This window comes from Rhineura floridana, chromosome 6 (assembly GCF_030035675.1).
Source record: "Rhineura floridana isolate rRhiFlo1 chromosome 6, rRhiFlo1.hap2, whole genome shotgun sequence".
In the NCBI taxonomy this organism is placed as follows: Eukaryota; Metazoa; Chordata; class Lepidosauria; order Squamata; family Rhineuridae; genus Rhineura; species Rhineura floridana.
In genome coordinates, this window is record NC_084485.1 from 153,400,275 (window position 1) to 153,419,744 (window position 19,470).

Here is a 19,470-nt window from a genome sequence, read left to right on the forward strand (position 1 = left end):
CTATTGTTATTGTTCCGCCCTTCCTCCCAGGAGGAGCATAAGGGGGCAAGTGGCTCCTACTTCCCTATATGTTTGCCCATGATCCCCTGCAGCTTTCTCTGCATTGCTCCAGATTTCTTGGCCTGCCTTACATGTGGGCACTATTCATATGAGGGTAACATGTAGCCAGGATCTCAGGAGTGTTCACTGTACACAGGTGTTCCATGGAGCTGAGTAAGGGCATTAGCTGTCTCTTGACATCTTTTTGTGATATGCTCCTGATATTTCTGCTTCACTGTGCTGAGTCCATTTCTAAAAAATCAGGAAAGATATGCTGCTGCTTCACAAGTCAGCATGGGAGTATGCATCTCTTTGAGATCATGTAGACTACATATTCTCCTTTTAGTTTGTTAAACAGTGAAGCTTCCTCCAAAGCAAGCTGACTTCCCACTAAAGAAATAAATTACAATTACAAGGAGGATGAAGGATTGATATCTCCACAACCAGATACCTCTTACCTACTGCAAGGCAGATGGGCATAGAAGATGAACTTCTCAGTTTGTAGTTTATCACTGCTTATCTCTCTTTATGAGATAATTGTCCCTAAGGGTTGAGAAGGGGAGGAGCAGGGACAATTAGCTACCATGGTAATGGCAACTGGTAGCTCTACAATCCCCTCCAACTTTCTTTGCCTGGAAGGGAACCCTTTTTAACAGTAGCTTAGTTTACATATAGGGATGCTTAAAGAACTTGATCTTTGCAAATTCTGATACAATGTGTAGATCAGACCTTAGCTATTATTGGATTTCACATTTCTCCACACACTACGATGCAGTTCTTGGCTCAAAAAGAATAAAAATGTATTTACAGTGTTTATTTTGAGCAAAAGGATGTTTTAAAATACATATTTAAATGCAATTTTTTCAAGATTTCTTTTCACTTGGCAGATTATTGCAGAAGTGGTACAAAACAGACATAAGAGTGAACACATTAGAAAATGGCACATGCTGGAAAAATTAAAAAATTAAAATTCAAAAAATCAACAATACATTAAATATAATTCAGCCAGTACAGAAACCCATTTCTAGATTCTTAGGGAGCTGGGTCTTTGTTATCTGTTTCCATTCTTATGGAAGCAGCACTGGGAAAGAACAACAGTGCCAACCAGTGGCTGCATTTGATTCCCAGTGGGGGAAACTTTCAAATAAATGACTGCCTAGTCTCTTTTAAGTTTTAAATGAACTTTTTGAACTCCTCTAACTCTGCTTTCTGAACTTCCTCTATTTACTACCCCTGTCCTCCAAAGTGCTAACTATCTAATGAGCAAATTAATTGATTTTCTTTTTCATAATGGGGCAAAAATCATGCATTTTGCATGCAAAAATCAGCATATCGGAGTGAAGAGATTTGTTTTGGTTTTGATAGAGCTGCATCCCTTCCCTTTGTCTGGTTTCAATCTCCTCCATAAGAATTGTCATTGTTGGATCATCCAAAAGCTCCCTTTAGTTCAGCATTTTGTTTCTAACAGTGGCCAATAAATATTTCTCTCACAAGCAGAATGTGAAGGCCTTTCTTCCCAGCATCTGATATTCAGAGCAGCAGCAGACAGCAGAGTGGGACAGCAGCACTTACTTGAGTCGCTGTCTTACTAGAGTTCCCCAAGTGGAGTCACTGCTGCTTGCTAGGGGGAGAGTAGGAAGGGCAATGTGGCAGGAAGGTTGGCACTGTGTGAAAGCACCAGCAGAGCCAGTTTGTCTAATAAAGCCATTTCATCAGCACATCTTGTGATAGCAAATTCTACACATTTATTATGCCCTGTGTGAAGAAGTACTTCATGTTGCTGCCTTTTGTGAATCTCTTGCCAATGAGATTCAGTAGACAACCCCAACGTATTGTGAAAGAGGAGGACCAAAGCGACCCACATTCTCTCTACTTTCTGCTGAATTGCTTCTGTATATGAAGGTTCCATTTAGCTATCATAGATAATAACCATAATATAGGTATACTGCAGAATGGAAGAGCAATATAGAAATGCTGAATATAAATAAACCTTGGCTACAGCTCCTGGTTAGTGACAAGAGATACTAAGTATGAGCCCAGATTCGGATGACATGCTAAACTTGAAAGGATCTTTGCACATTCACTTATGGGTGCATGTAGTTCTTGAAAAAGAAAAAAAGGTGCAGTGTAGATGCTGATGACACTTATCTCTACTTCTCCATAACATCCAGATCAGGAGAGGTTGTGCAAGCCCTGGACCGGTGCCTGGACACAGTGGTGAGATGGATGAAGAAAAATAAGCTGAGCTTGAATCCTGGCAGGATGAAGCCACTGTGGCCCCAGAAATTGGTCAGTTTCCTGTCCTGGATGGGGTTGCATTCCCCCTGAAGGAGCAGGTACAGAGTCTGGGGGTGCTTCTGGATCCATCTGTGTCACTTGAGGCCCAGGTAGTCTTAGTGGCTAGAAGCACCTTTGATCAGCTGCACTTAGTAAGACAACTATGACCATTCCTGGACTGGGAGAGACTGGCTACAGTAGTTCAAGCAGTGGTGACTTCAAGACTGGATTACACTCTGTGTGGGGCTTTCCTTGCACTTGACCCGGAAACCACAGTTAGCACAGAATGCTACACCCAGTTTGCTGACAGGAGTGAGAGACTGTCAGTATGCAACACCTCTGCACAGAGATCTACACTAGTTGCCAATTTGCTACTGGGGCAAGTTCAAGGTGTTACTCTCGGTATATAAAGCCCTTAACAGCTTGGGGCCAGTTTATTTGTGGGACTGCCTTACCCCATATATGCCCACTTGAGCACTTCGATCCGCAGAACAGGCACTGTTACAGGTGCCACATAATATCAGTTCTGCACTTACAAGAAACCATTATTTTAGTGTGGCAGCACCAACTCATTGGAACTCCCTGCCTACTGACATCAGCAGGAGCCTTCACTGTATTCTTTTTGGCACCTGCTTAAAACTTTTGTTCAGGCAAGCCTACCAATGCATAGATATTGATGTGCTTTTTTTGTTTGTCTGTTGCTGTTTTTATTTTATTTTTTGAATGCTTTTAATTACTTATTTTTAGCTTTTATAGATTTTAATGTCTTTTGTAAATGCTTGGAGTTTTTTTTACAATCAAGCGGTATATAAATTTTAATATATAGATGTTTCACTTAGAAATTACATTGACTAAACCAGAAACTGCTTGGTATCTTGTCTAGTCAGTTTCACATCTCCTTTGAAATTTATGGGGTCAGAGCAGCTTCTGCACCTACGATCCATGTATGGCCGCCCACAAGGGACACACGGAGTCTCTTGTGTTTGCTATCCACCTGGGACTATAAAAAAACAGGGAGGGTAGAGGGAAGTGTCAAGCACCTGGCAGTTAAGCTTGGTGATTCAGAAGCTATGTAGCCTAGAATAGGTGAAGCAGCTGCCTTATAAAGAATTAACAAGAAGACTTTTTCCTCTGGAGAAGCTTCCTCTGTCTCTACCAATGATTGATTAGAGCTAATTTTATGGTACTGGAAAGTGGCTCTGATTGCTCTTCAAAAATTTCCATCTATAAATCATCATTGATTCAGTGAGTGCCGTGGATACTTTTTTTATTAGGCCCTCTCTAATTGGCTGTTGCTAATAGTGAAGGTTTCATGGCCATTGCTCCAACAGGTCAGAATGTTCTTGAGTTGCCTTTGGTCAATGACAAGGATAAAAGTGAATTGGCAGGATTTTTCTTATGAAGTGCTCAAAGTTGAACAGCATTTTAGCAGCACAGGATGCTGTTGGAGCATTTTTTGGCGGAAGATCCCATCTCTTTTCCAGAGATGTTAGACAAGTTGGACAGAATTCAGAGAAGAGCTACAAAAATGACAAAAGGCCTGGAAAGGTGGACTTAACGGAGGCCCCTTTGCAAGAGCCAAAACTGTATAGTTTCAGGATAATGAAGGGGAAGGGCCACAGTAACTGGCTGTGTATTTTCAAAAGGATTTGAACTGAACTCTGAGAATAGGACTTTGTAGGGAGGATGCAAAGAGGAGTGGTTTCTTTGTGGGAATATGATATCCTCAAGAAGCATGCGTCTCCAGTGGGCAAGCAGCATTTCCTGTGGTATGTGTTGGGGCATAGGCATTGCTGGATGTAATCCATGCTAAGGAATTTTGCATCTATGCAGTTCAAATTCTGAACAACAAAAGCTGGATTCTGTGACTGGTATAAATTATGCAAATTGAGCAGATTTGCAACATTTCTTATATTTTGCATAGTTCTTAATTTTTACTGCTACTTTTTATGATTAATTATGGTTTTGCTAGTCTTGGAAATTTGGTTTATATGAATTTCTGTGCCAAACAACCTCATCTGTACTCAGACTAAATTGCAGATCAAAACATAATTATCAGTTGGATTTTGCATGTCTCCGAATTTGGTGATACACAGCTCAAAAAACATACCAGAATGTGTTAAAATGTACATTTTAGGATAAAATATATTGAAAAATGTGCACATTAAAATAAAACACATTTAAATAAAACACATATTTAAATATGATTTCTGTGCAGATTTTTTAAAAAACACAGATTATGGAAATAAGATGGAATGGATTTATGAACGCATGCAAAATTGGCATGGAATGGAAATAAACTCATTATTATTATTATTATTGTCTTTATTTATACCCCACCATTTTTCCAAAACTGGAACTCATGGCGGCTTCCAGATAAAAAATACATATAATTAAAAACATACAAAATCTACATTAAAATAAGATTAAACTATTTCTAATATTAAAATCATACACACATATAGCTAAAAGAGTTCAAACTAGTTTAAAAATAATATAATAGACATTAGCAATGCAGCACCCTTCATGCCCTATCCTTAACAGCCTTCAATTCCAAAGGCTTGTTGGAATAAGAAGGTCTTTGCTTGTCAGCGGAAGGACTGCAAAGAGGGGGTCATTCCTACCTCCCTAGGAAGGGAATTCCAAAGCCTAGGGGCAGCCACCGAGAAGGCCCTCTCATGCGTCCCCACTAGTCGTACTTGAGAAAATGTGGGTATTGAGAGAAGGGCCTCTCCTGAGGATCTCAGGGCCCGGGCAGGCTCATACAGGGAGATACGGTCTGATAAATAGCCTGGACCCAAGCCGTATAGGGCTTTATAGGTCATCACCAGCACTTTGAATTGTGTCTGGAAACAGACTGGCAACCAGTGGAGCTTTTTTAACAGGGGGGTAGTATGGTCCCTGTAACCAGCCCCAGTTAGCATTCTGGCTGCAGCACGTTGTACCAACTGAAGTTTCCGAACAGTCTTCAGAGGCAGCCCCACGTAGAGCGCGTTACAGTAATCTAAACAGGATCTGTCCATTCCTTGTCTTGGGAAGGAGTGAGAAGCTGTACAGCCAATATCTGTATGGCTCTTTTGTGGCCTGCTCTTACATATCACTTTGTTACTGCTAGCTATTTAAAATTAAATTAAAAAAGAATAATCCTGATTCTCCAAAAGCAAAGTAGCAAATTAAAGGGAAATAACACAGATTGAAACTATATCTCCAAAAATGCACATGTGTATTTTATCCAGAGCTTGGAAAAGTTACTTTTTTAAACTACAACTCCCACCAGCCCCAGCCAGCATGGCCACTGGATTGGGCTGATGGGAGTTGTAGTTCAAAAAAATAACTTTTCCAAGCTCTGATTTTATCATATTTTGAGCAAAATATGTGGTGCATATAATCTTTCCTTCAATGGTTTTCATAACTAAATATATATATTTTTAAAAGAACTAAACTGTGTTTCAAAATGTGCAGTTAGAAAACAGCATAAAAACTGGGAGTGCTGACATGATCATTTGCATGGCGTGTGTGACATTACCATAATTTGTGTGGGTTTTCCTGCACTGCTTTGCTTATACAGGCACAGGGAACACAGAAGCTGAGCATAATGAGAGGCAAATGTCTTGAATATCTTTCCTGTAGCAAGCACATTGGAGAAGCTGGTTAGCCTGTTAGTTGTCTGCCAGGAAACCTGTTGTAGTGCAGTGCCTAAGGGTGGAGCTGCTCATTACATGCTTAAGTTTTACATACATGCTAATAGGGTCTGAACTGGTAATGACTGACCAGGAATGAAGCCTTGCGGTCGTAGTGGATAGTTTAGTTAAGGTGTCAGTCCGTTATGTGGTAGCTGTGAAAAACACAAATGGCATGCCAGGGATCTTTAGGAAAGAAACTGGAAATAAAACTGCCAGTATTAAAATGCTTTTATATAAATCTATGGTGTGAACATACTTGGAGTACTGTGTACAATTCTCATTTCCTCACCTCAAAAAAGATACTGTAGAGTTGGAAAAAGTTCAGAAAAGAGCAACCAAAATGATCAAGGGGGTGGAGCAGCTCCCCTATGAGGAAAGGTTATAGCATTTGGGGCTTTTTAGTTTAGAGAAAAAATGAGGAAAAGCTGGCATGATTTAGGTGGAGTAAAAGGTGACATGAAATATGCATGGTGTGAAGAAGGTGGATAGAGAGAAGTTTTTCTCCATAATAACTCTAGAACTTGAGGTCAGCTGAATGTTGGAAGATTCAGGACAGACAAAAAAAAAAGACTTCACACAGTACATAGTTAAACTATGGAATTCACTCCCACAGTGATGGCCACAAACTTGGATGGCTTTGAAAGAGGATTGAACAAATACATGGAGAAAAAGGCCGTCAAGGGGATATTCTGATGCTATGCAGTGAAGTAACCAGCTTTTTGCTTTGTTTTTAATTCCCTTCCTAGAAAGTTCCTAAATATTCAGTGTCTTGAAAGTGGCTTCTGGGAAGAAGGTAACTGTGTTCCAGTGCTGTGTAAGCCGCCCCCACCAGTCTTTGAAGGAATGTATAACTGCACAAATGGCTTTGAGCTTGACAGTCAATGCGTTCTCAGCTGCAGCTCACAGACTAAGAAGGTAAGGGCCCTTCAGTAGTGTGGCCAGTTACCAAAGAGCCCAGAGCATCAGTGGAAATCTTAGAAGGGAGGATATAGCAAATTTGGCAGTTCAGTTCTGCAAGGTTTGGCAGCCTCCTTTTGCCCTGCTTGCTGGTATCTCTTGAATTTGGTTTTATTCTAATGTAGATGGAAGAAGGGAACTGAACAGAGGGAGAAATTTACGTCTTGTTTCCTTTCCTTATCATTAATTTTATTCAAATTTTCAAACACAAAACAAAACAAAACAAAAAAGAAACAGATTAAACAATAAAATAAAATGTTGACTTCCGATTTGTCGCAGATCAGTTATAGGTCTATGATATATAACAAACCTGTCTCTTAATATATTACAAAATCACTTTCCTCCAGTAGTTATCTTAATTAATCATCAAATCTCATTAACATCACTTTATTCTTTCCGCAAAAAGTCAAAGAGAGGTTTCCACTCCTTGAGAAATATATCCATCGATTTTTCTCCAAATAAACATGTCAATTAATCCATCTCATCAAGTCTGCTAGGTCCGATAATTTCAATAGCCATTTTTCCATTATCAGTGTTAATTCCATCTTCCAACTTCCTTCCTTGCACCCATAATAATCTTGCTGTCATAGTCATAGTCATATAGTAAGAGTCTGATGGGAATTTCCCTCATCACAAATATTTCCTTGCCGTCAATTCTGAATGTGTTGCTGAAACATTGTTGTAAAGTCATATCTCTGTTCCTCTTTTTTACGAAATGCACTAGCACATCTCTTGAGAGTTTTTCCATTGTCACATATCTGGAATTAATTCTATAAATTTTCTCTTTTTCAAGTTCCATCAAATCATTCCAGTCCAGAAATTCCATCGAAGCATTGATAACTTTATATCTGATATCTTCATCAATTTCTCCAGGGACAACACCGAATTCCAAACAGTAATCTTTATCTCCAGGATCCACAAACTCCAAATATTTTTCCAGTTCCACACTTGATATATCTGTTCCAATCTCCAGGACTTGCATCCTCCCTTTAATTTTTGCCATAAAGTCCAAATCTTTTTCCAATTCCACATTTAATATATCTGATCCAATCTCCAGAATTTGCTCCTTCCCTTTAATTTCTTTTTCATCTTCTATTGCTTGTCCATCTGCTCCTTTTCTCATATAATCCTTTATTTCTTTCAACTCCTGTTTCACTTTACCAAATTCAGTTGCCATCTCTTGTCTACTCTGTCCCAGTTCTTGTTTCGTTATCTTAATCTCATCCATTATCTTCTGAAACATATCCAGAGAGGAAAACCCTTCCAGGGATACATCCAGGGTCTCTACCACTTCTTTGATTGTCATTCTTAAAGCCGAAGAAAAAAACCTTCAAATTTCCAATATAGCCACAATTCCCAAGCAAAGAGTAATTTGCTTCTTTTTCCAGCAATAAGGGGGTTAATATTCCAGGCCTGTTGACATCATCTGGCCAGCACAGTTCTTATCTCCCGCACGTCCAAGAATGCAAAACAAATTTGGTTCACAACGCCGAACAATTAGTAACATACACAAACAGCAGATTCGTCTAAAGAAATTAGTCCAAGAAAAAGTAGTCCCAGACATATATCAATCAAATAATCATCTAGATCAGATTTTCTCTTCGGGTAAGTTGCCCCTCATCCGTTTTAATCTTTATAGTTTCCAAATTCAGGCCAGCTTTTTGCCATAAAAAATAAGATAAGCTTTTTAAATTTTCTTTCCTCCTCCTATTCCTTGTATAAAAGAGAGAAGTGTAACTCACCCAGGTATCTTGATTTCTGATTCTTAAACAAATCTCTTTTACTGTAGTAATTTAAGCCAAATGATAAGATTAGACAGAAGGAAGCTCGCCTGTTGTGGATCGTTTAAAAGAAAAAAGTCTCGCTTTTTTCAGCCCAGCTTGCTGGAAGTCCTAACTCCGTCCTCGGCTGCCAGGTATGCCCTCCTTTCCCAGGGAATTCCTGATCGATTCCAGCCACCGACAGCCTAACGAAGTTTCTGTGGATAATCTTCGGTTCACCCTTGCCTGGGAGAACATTTACACCAGTCAAAGTTCCCTTTTAAACTGATTTTAAACTGAAAAAAGCTTCCTCTGAGACAGAGCTCATCTCACAGGCAGCCACAGGCAGAGCAATCCTTCCGGGAAGTCACGTCTTGTTTCCTTTCCAAAGGATTTATTGAACCATATATACACAATCACATCAGTATACTATGCATTAATTAATCTAAAATATTTCTATCCCTGGTTTTGTGCTCATCATAATTACTGATAAGAATTATGGATAAGATCAATGTGTGTGTTTATTTATTTGAAATATGTATAGACTACTAAACATAACTAAATATCATAGCAGTGTGCAACTACAATACCAATACAACAAATAAAAGCAGTTATCCAAAGAGGAATGTGATCTGCTCGCCAATCAATTCATCCTTCTGGGAAAGCCTTTAAAAATATAAGAGTTTTTAGCATCTGACAAAAGGCATATTTTGTTGGAGCTTGTCTAATTCCAATGGGCAGCATGTTCCACAAGGCAAATCCCACAGCACTGAAGGACCTAGTCCGAGATGCCACGGAACAAACTTCCAGCTCATACAGCACCACAAAAAAAGTTTCTGTAGATGACAGACGTGAATAGGCAGCTATGAAAAGGGTAAGGCCATGTTTCAGATACCCTGGTCCCAAACTGTGTCGTGTTTTATGCATTAACAGTAAGTTCTTAAATTATCTGCTGCAGTTTTCTTAGCACTGAAGTTGTGTTGGCAGACAACAATCCTGGCCACAAGTCATGCTTCTTCATTCTGCACTAGCTGCAATTTTCAGACCAGACATAAGGGCATCCCCACTTAGAGCACATTTCAATAATCCAGTTGTGAGGTTATTAATCCACTGTAGTCAAGCTATTCCTATCCAAGAATGGCTGTAGCTGGCACATCTGTCAAAGTTAGTAAAAAGCACTCATAGTCACCACCGGACACTTGGTCTTAAGCTGCCAGGGGCCAAACGGTACCCCACCAATGCTAGTCTCTGAAACCTACTCTGCAGGTGTGCCCAGTGCCCCCAGATCCCATCTTGCAGAGCCCATCCAAGAGGATACGATGGTTGATGATAACAAAAGCCACTGAGACATCAAGTAAGAGTAACAGGGTCACACTCCCTCTATCCCTCTCTCAGTAAATGTCATCCATCAGACTGGCCAAGGCCAATTCAGTCCCAAAACCAGGTTGGAGCTCAGTTTAGAATGAGTCTAGATAATTGGTATCCTCAAAAAATGCTTGCTGTGCCAGGAACTAGATAGCAGTTGTCTGAATTTGTTGGGTCCACGGTGATGTTTTCCAGGAGTGGTCACATGTCTCTTTAAGGGCGTCAGGCCACACTCCCTTGCATAAAGATGCATTCACCACATCCTGAACCAAACCCATCTGATCAACACCCTCTCTGTCCTCCTGGCTAGCTTTAATCAGCCAAGAGGGGCAAGGGTCCATAGAGCATGTGGTCGGCCATATTTCCACAAAGTTTTATCTGTGTTTAAGGCCATTTCAATTGAAACTGATCTCACAAAATAGAACTTAGATGTAGCATTGGACACTTCAATTGGATTTGTACTCAAAACAGCATCAAGGTCTCCACAGAGATTAACAATTTTATTCTATAAGTACTTTGCAAAAGAGATGCAGTGGGCTGCTGATGGGTTCAGAGCTGCATTAGCTGAGAAAGATGTAAACAATCCATGGACAATCTTAAAAAACTCTGCTGGATGGCTACTTAAGGATGCAATGGAGGCAGCAAAACATGTCTGATTTTCTGCCTGCACCACTGCGCAATAGTCACAATTATGTGCTCTAATGTTCGATTGGCTTTGCAGCAAGATTTCTGCCACCACTTGTGCTCAAGCCATCACCCAGTCTGCTTCACCACCTGACACTCCTGAGAACACCAAGGAGCAAAATGGACTCCACAGCATGAGAGAGGACACTTAGGAACCATCATGTCAATGGCCCACCTCCTCTTGCTATTCCATAGTGAGACCAGAGCTTCAACAGGATTGCCAGCTCTATTCACTGGGTAATCCTCCAGAGCATTCACAAGTCCCTTGGATTCCATATTCCTGGAGGCAGGCTAACCAAATGCCCCCCCATCCTTGCAGGGGGGGGATAGATACCAAATCTAACCAGGAAGTAATCTGACCATGACAGCAGGGTTACACATATGCACACACATTCAGACCACACCCCTCATCATCTGGGGAAAAGACAAGATCAAAGATATGTCCTGTTCTGTGTGTTAGACTGATGACTACTTGAGTCAGCCCCATGGTTGCTGTGGAGGCCATGAAGTATCAAGTGGCCACGGTGTGGACATTGAATTCACACAGGAACACTGTTCTGGATTCCTCTAAACCACTGGTAATGACACCTCAGCCAGCTTGGCTGGGGAGGCTGTCAGGCAGCAAGGCAGGTGATAACACCAACAGCATCTCCTATCTGTCTTTACGGACCAACACCAGATGCAGTCCCTCTAGCCCCACCCCAAAGTGGAAGGGTCTCCTGGTGAGGGAGATTGAATTCTTCCGAATCATGGTGACTCCATAATCCTCAGCCTGTGCTAAGTCAGTGGGGAAAGCTGAGTCAGATCAACGCCACCCAGTTTGCCCAGGCAATGTATTTTGTAGTGCATTTTGCCCAGTTTGTCCGGTCTCTGTATGTCATGGATGAGTGAGGTCTTATTAGAGAAGACTTGGCAGCAGTAGTGTAGTGGCAAATTCCAAAGTGCAGGGTCCCTTCATGTTAGTCATAGCCATGCCCCCTCCCCCTTTTTTGCTGCGGGATTGAGAATGAGATCCTTGTTAATGCCTACTCCCATAATAAACATCCCCAGGAGCCAATAAGCATGAAAGGGGAGAGTGTTAGCTACCAAGAAGACTCTTCTCAGTGCCTGACTCACCTCCTTTCACTCTCAGTAGATTCAATCAGCAGGAAAGGTCAAGAGAGTAGTGGCTGAGACACTCCCCTTTCATGCTGATTGGCTTACAGGATGCTGATAACACTGGGACCCTGCTGGGACCCTGCTCCCAAAAAAGTACAGGGTCTAAGACACCCCCGAGACCCTGGATGACTACACTCCTGCTTGGTGTTCAGTAACAGCACAACCAGGCTAGGGAGCATGGTGGAAAAGCAACCAGTTTTCTCCTGACAGAGCTCCTGTAGCCAGAGTGGTTTAACAGTCAGCACCTCTTCACAGAGAATTCTGGGAATTGTAGCTCTGTGAGGGGAATAATGAACAAAACTACACTTCCCAGGATTCTTTGAGGGAAGCCATGACTATTTATAGTGGAATAAATGCCTGGTGTGTATATGGCCAGGGTCAGCTTTGATTTAAATTCGGGTGGAGAATACATGTGTCTGCTGTAGAATAAAAAGGTGGAGGAAACCCTGAAAAATAATGTTACTGTTTATAATGTTTTTCTTTTGGAAAGGAAAGGGGCTTTTCCTCTGCCCAGTAACCACCCACCCAATCTCCTCCCCTCCCTACCCTTATCCCCTCTCCCCTCCACCTTCCTCCCTAACTGTACCCATCCTCCCCTCCCCTTTTCTGCCCTCCCCATGTGAGTTTCATATATCCTAAGCACGATTGCACAGGAGTAAATCCCATTGAACTCAATAAACATGCACATGATCAGACCTGCCCTCACACTCCTCCTCACCTCCCCCCTTATCCTCCTTCCCTGTGGTCAGTTTCACCTTTCCTAAGCATGATTGCATGGGAATTAATCTCATTGAACTCGATAAGCATGCAAATTATCAGTCCATTCTCAGGAAACTTGCATAGGATCCCATTTCTTACCTCCCAGATTGAAAAGCAGAGAAATTCACTAATAAGCAAAAAAAAAACCCTTGCTGTTTAAGACCGTACCTATAGCCAACAGATATTTCTATCAAACTTTAAAAAGCAGGGAAATTTGCCAGCTATAATGAATGCACCAGGGGAGCAGGAGACCTGACCTCCTCTCTGAGATATTGTAGTGCCCTACAAATTTGGCAAATTGCAATCACAATTTGGGTTGGTCTTTCACAGTCCAATCCACTTCCTGTGTAGCTTGGAAGAATTTGGTAATGTGCTTCTGAGCATTGTGTTTGCATTTTTACAAATTTGTAGGGCAGTACAATATTTCAGATAGGAGGTCTGATCCCTTACTCTCCTGGTGCATTCACCATAGCTGCCCAATTTCCCTGCTTTTTAAAGTTTGATAGAAATATTGTATCTATTTACTATAAGCACGTTCTTAAACTGTAAGGGTTTTTTTTCCTATTAATGAATTCATATTGTTGCGCGCCTCCCCAGTCTCCAAGCGGTGAGATTTCAGGGCTCCCTGTGCTCATCCAGGGTTTGGTTTCCTTTGGGAAGAAGGTCAACAGAGACTGCAATGTCTTTATGAAATATGGTTTATTTCTTTACACACTTTTCAACCTGAGCTTAGGATGGAGGGGTTCAAGGCATCAGCAGTCCAATATGCAGCTTTTCCATCTGAGTTTCAGGAGGCATCCTAAAGCCATGGTGCAGAGGGATAGCCTCTCTGCCTTCCTCCAGCTCCAGCCATTCTCTAGACCATTCTGAAAACACTCTAAGCACAAACTTCTGCTAGCTGCCAGGAAGGGAGGGGAGGCTCTCTTGAAGAGTTTCAATGCCAAAAGGGTCTTCCTGGCCCATTCACCAGTTGCTGGGCAACTGATAGACCCATTCTCCTACCTGGCCACTCTATTTGTTTAACAAAAGAAATTCATCTGGCCAGCAGAGCCAGCCCCAAGACACAGGATTCCAAATCAGAGGCTGGAAGGGGACCCACAGGGATCATTCATTCTAACCCCCATGCTCATAACAATATTAAGGGGGTAGACCCTAGTCCACATGGTTCCCAAAGGAGAGAGTGGAACCATGGTGAATACTGGAAGAGTGAATAAGAGTGGAAGGTGAAGGAAGTAAGTGTTGGGTGGGAGAGATTTTTATAAATTAAGCTTTAAAGTTAGAAAACTGGTTTAATAGCAATTCTAACTGCAGGGTTTTCTCTTCCCTTTCAAGCCTAGCAAATAGTGTTTTGACATAAAAGTCTTTCACCACCCCACGCCACTACAATAACACCAATAAGAATACTGACAATTCCAAATCGGAGAAGAAGATTTCTGCCAGTTTAGTGAAAGCCATACTTGGGTAGCTGAATCAGGAAACGCCTTGCTTTTAGTGAGTCTGGCCACAAAAAATGGACTAAAACGTCTTGCTTTTCATTCTGTTTTTTTATACCTCAGGCTCCTATCCTTTGCACTAAAGATGGTTTGTGGACAGAGGAATTTAAATTATGTGAAGATCTGCAGGGGGAATGTTCACCACCCCAAGAGCTTAATTCAGTGGAGTACAAGTGTAAGCAAAGCTATGGAATTGGTAAGAATGTCATTTTCTGAACACCCCCCCTTTTTATCTCCTCCTGTAACTTTTTACAAATTCTCGGAAGAGAGCTTTTTTCCCTGGGCTAAGTCTCTTACTGTCTCCAAGAATTAGAAAAGAGTTCATGAGTCAGCAATGATGAAATTGATAGCACATTTCTGTGTAATGTTTAGCTTTCTGCTGCTATTTTAAAACTGACTAGGCTGACTAGGCATTTACCGTACATTTGCAAAATGTCTGGCTATTACCAATGACACATTGCCAGAAGTAATGGCTGAAGAAGTAACATTAGGAATTCCATGAGTATTTGTGATTTTCCTCTCCAGTGCAAAACTCGCTGATATTCATGGGCTGCACATAGGCGACCTGGACTAGGGCACTCACGCATTCACTGGCAGTGCTTGATTGGATAAATTCATGCTGGGTGTTGTTGTCCCCTTCCCTGCCATTTCATTCCTTCCCCTTTCCCCTTCCTGCCTCCTATACCTGCAAGGACAAATTTTATTTTTATTTGAAATACAGCTATTTTGTGCAAGAACAGTTCTAAAAATGCTGTAAATATGCATTCAGCAACAACTGGTGGAAAAGGACAGGCTGCATCCTTTCCTTTTGGCTGATGGAAACAAAATGCAAGCAGGGCGTGTGGCAATAGGTGGCACCTAACACCCATATGTCACCACACATGTAAGAAGGCTTGCCGACACAGTGTGCATCCACAGTCGGGTAACATGCAATTTCTTTTTCATTTTCCCCCTTATTGGATGATCCACGGATCAGGAAAATCCAAATTTTTGGGGGGGAGTGCGGGATGCCACTTGGATGAGGAGGATGTCATGTGGATGCCTCACACAAAACAAAGACACAAGCATATCCGCGTTATACTCCAGTGTGGATGAGCCCAGAGAGAAGCTGGGTAGGGAAGCCAGTATTTTTTTTCTTTGATTTCTGCTTTCATCCGAGCTGGAGAAGAATTTTGGGTTTGTAAAGCTCTCCTCATTGTTTGAAGGGAGCTTTATAATCTCCCAAAGAATGTTTCTGGGCCTGAACATGACAAACCTCATTGGCATCAGTCATATAGAGGCTATTGGACAGTCCAGAGATTTAGGACTGTATACCTTGAGTACAGAACAGCAAATGCATTTTGGAAGCCCGATCTCTGGTTTGCACTTTAAAAATTATTCCAAGTCCAAACTTTTGCAAAAAGCCTATCTTTGCACTTTGGAAAGCCAAGTCCTGAATCATGTGATCTGCAAAGGGACTTTTAGGTCAGAAAGGGCAATTATCATATTTAGTCTGACTTTCTGTGGTTTTTGAATCACAGGTGAAAATTTCTAGCTGAAATGCCAAGCATTAATACCATCAAGAATATACCAAGTATTAATGGATACAGTAATTCTTGCCAAAATGAAAGGCTTTGAAGTCCAATCCATTTCAGTAGGAGAATGAACTCCTTCCTCGTGAAAACAATATGACTTAAAGGTGGTTAATCTTGGCTGGATTGGACCTAACATATATAGTTTTGTATTGAATCCATTTAAATGTATATAAATCTGAATAAATTTCAAAGTGAAATCCTGAACCCATTTAAAGCCATAGAATCTCACTTAATTCTTGCCTGTGCACATTTTATTTTGTTTTGTTTATTTATTTATATCCTGCCCTTCCAGCAGGAGCCCAGGGCGGCATTTGTGCATCATGTTGTGAGCCCCTCTCTTGAAATGTTTTCCCCTGTAACTACTTCTTTGCAAAGTGGCATATTTTGCTTTAGGGTTTGTTTGTTTCGCTTTTTTTGTACAAATATTTATTTCTTCAAGAATAAGGGAAGTGAAAATGAAGGTAAATAAAAAACTGCAAGAGGAAAGAGGAGCAAAGAGCCAGGGGATTGGGGGATTTGGGAACCAGCTAATACCTGTGTTCTGTGTGTGTGTGGGGGGGGTAGATCCCATTTTGATCTCTGGAATCCTCACCCAGGCTGCAATCCAATACACACTTACCTGGGAGTAAATCCCATTGAACCCAATGGAGCTTACTTCTGAGTAGACATATATTGGATTGCAGCCCTAGATTGTCTGTTTGTTAAGATTGTTAAGACTTGGATGAGGAGGTACAGAGCATGCTTTTCAAATTTGCAGATGATACAAAATTGGGGGGCATAGCTAATACCGTGGAAGACTGAAACAAAATTCAAAGGGACCTTGATAGGCTGGAGCATTGGGCTGAAAGCAACAGAATGAAATTCAACAGGGATAAATACAAAGTTCTACACTTAGGAAAAAGAAACCAAATGCACAATTATAAGATGGGGGATACTTGGCTCAGCAACATGACATGTGGGAAGGATCTTGGAATTGTCATTGATCAAAAGCTGAATATGAGCCAACAGTGTGATGTGGCTGCAAAAAAGGCAAATGCTATATATTAGGCTGCATTAACAGAAGTATAGTTTCCAAATCGCTTGAAGTATTAGTTCCCCTCTATTCAGCACTGGTTGAGAGCCAGTGTGGTGTAGTGGTTAAGGTGTTGGACTATGACCTGGAAGACCAGGATTCGAATCCCCACATAGCCATGAAGCTCACTGGGTGACCTTGGGGCAGTCACTGCCTCTCAGCCTCATGAAAACCCTATTCATAGGGTCGCCATAAGTCGGAATCGATTTGAAGGCAGTACATTTACATTATCCAGCACTGGTTAGGCCTCATCTCAAATACTGCGTCCAGTTCTGGTCTCTGCACTTCAAGAAGGATGCAGACAAACTGGAACAGGTTCAGAGGAGGGCAACAAAGATGATCAGAGGACTGGAAACAAAGCCCTATGAGGAGAGACTGAAAGAACTGGGTATGTTTAGCCTGGAGAAGAGAAGACTGAGGGGAGATATGATAGCACTCTTCATGAAAGGTTGTCACATAGAGGAGGGCCGGGATCTCTTCTCAGTTGTCCCAGAGTGCAGGACATGGAATAATGGGCTCAAGTTGCAGAAAGCCAGATTTCGACTGGACATCAGGAAAAACTTCCTGTTAGAGCCATACGACAATGGAACCAATGACCTAGAGAGGTAGTGGGCTCTCTGACACTGGAGGCATTCAAGAGGCAGCTGGACAGCCATGTGTCGGGAATGCTTTGATTTGGATTCCTGCATTGAGCAGGGGGTTGGACGTGATGGCCTTATAGGCCCCTTCCAACTCTACTATTCTATGATTCTATGATTGTAGCAAAAAGAGCCAGCATTTTAAACAAAAATTTCTCTGCAGTCATGAATTCTAGAATCTTTCTCTTTAAAAAAAAAAGGTTAAGATTCTCTTTGTTCTATAGAAATTGCTGAAGCCTCTGATGGAAGTCACGTTATGCATGCAAGTCATGTTATGCATGTTGTGGCCTTTTAGATTTTTAAATTGGCAGAAATATGAAGAGTCTTATTTATTATAGAGAACTTCACAGTGCTAAAGAAATTCTTAGTGGCTTCTAGTGCAAAAGTATTTTTTCTATTCCACTCCAGGTGCTGTGTGCACACCTTCCTGTCTAATTCTCCCAAGAGATCCTGTGATACTGCCTGAAAATGTCACTGCAGATACCATGGACCACAGACTGAAGCCTACTAGAGTCCAGGTAAAGAGGGTGAGGTGGGGAGTGGGGACTGTTCAGAACTGATATCCAAATACGTTGGTGTTCAGTCGCCTTGCACTAAATTGCTCTCAGACTATTGAAAGTGTTGATACAATGCTTTGGATTCTTAAGTAATCTGATGTACTTTTCCATCCATCTGCCCAGTTTAGGCAGAATCACATCTGAAAAGAACTGAGAGTGATGAAAGTAGGAAGCTAAAAGGAGGTGGTAGTGAAGGGGCATGCAAAAGGAGGAGGCTGTCTGAAAAGGAGCCTCAGTCTAGGGGTTTGTGGTCTGTAAGAAATTCATCGTGTTCCATTCAGAAAGTGGTAAATAACCCAGTTCTACTAATCACATGGTCACCACTGCAGCAAAGGGTTCTAATTAAATCTGTAATCCTTCTAACTGTAGTTACTTAGAAATAAGTCTCATGAATTACTTTTGAATAAACATGCTTAGGATTGGGCTGTTTTGAAGATTTTTAAAAGGTAGCTCAATTTACAAAACATCATTGTAGTCACCATGACCTTAGAAATGTAGCTGCCTTTCAACTTTAGTAGTGTATCCTTGTTTTCCTTCTTGAAACATTCAAGCTTCTAGGCTTCATGATTGCGGAGATATGTTTGAAAATGATTTTGTAGAGGCTGCAAAATGGGAGCTTTTGTAACTTACATGTCTATATGTCCATGAGAGTTCTGTGCACTCCAACTTCCTGCTACATTAGTGAAGCAAAGTCCTGCAAGAATGGGAAGGCTGCGATATAGTAATAGAAAAGTGGAGCAGGCGTCTGACTAGCTTCCTTGTTACTCTAACCAAAAGAGTCTTTTCAGTGGCGGCTCCTTTTATGTGGAGTTTCATCCCTACAAGGTGCATCTGGTCCCATCTCTCTATAGTTTTAGGCAGTTAGTTAAGACTCATCTTTTTCAGCAGGTGTTTGGTAGAGGAGAGGCTTGATTGCTGCTGCTGTTGCTCCTTTTAGGGATGCAAGAGGGCAGCAATTTCCATTTTGACCTGTATTTGTCACAGTCAGCGCAATGTCCATTCCAGTGAAGTTAGGGTTCCACCAGATACAATGTTCTTTGTCTTGCTGTCCAATAATTTACATAAGATACATAACTAATTGTGTTAACTTGTGTAACTATTTATGTAATGTACATTTATTTCAATGTGAAGGAAGCATCAAAACAATGTTTTTTAATAAGGCATTAGCATAAGAACATAAGAAAAGCCTGCTGGATCAGGCTAATGGCCCATTTACTCCAGTGTCCTGTTCTCACATCAGCCAGCTAGTTGCCCATGGGAAACCTGCAAGCAGGACCTAAGTGCAAGAGCATTCTCCCCTCTTACCATTTCCAGCAACTGGTATCTGGAAGCATACTGCCTCTGACTATAGATGGCCTTATCCTCCATGAATTTGTCTAATCTTCTTTTAAAACCATCCAAGTTGGTGACCATCACCAACTTTCTTTTGTCTGTCCTAAATCTTCTGACATTCA

The 19,470-nt window shown here is 41.4% G+C and overlaps 1 protein-coding gene across 2 annotated transcripts in view; it reads left to right on the forward strand.

Moving 5' to 3' along the window:
* The window catches only part of PAPPA2 (pappalysin 2), a 219,636-nt gene that overhangs the window by 167,249 nt on the left and 32,917 nt on the right, over window positions 1-19,470 (forward strand). For both annotated transcript variants that reach the window (XM_061634177.1, XM_061634178.1), the window contains 3 exons: window positions 6,746-6,914; window positions 14,239-14,371; window positions 17,868-17,977. In XM_061634177.1, coding sequence (XP_061490161.1) covers window positions 6,746-6,914; window positions 14,239-14,371; window positions 17,868-17,977 — 412 coding nt within the window. The remainder of the gene's footprint in view (window positions 1-6,745; window positions 6,915-14,238; window positions 14,372-17,867; window positions 17,978-19,470) is intronic.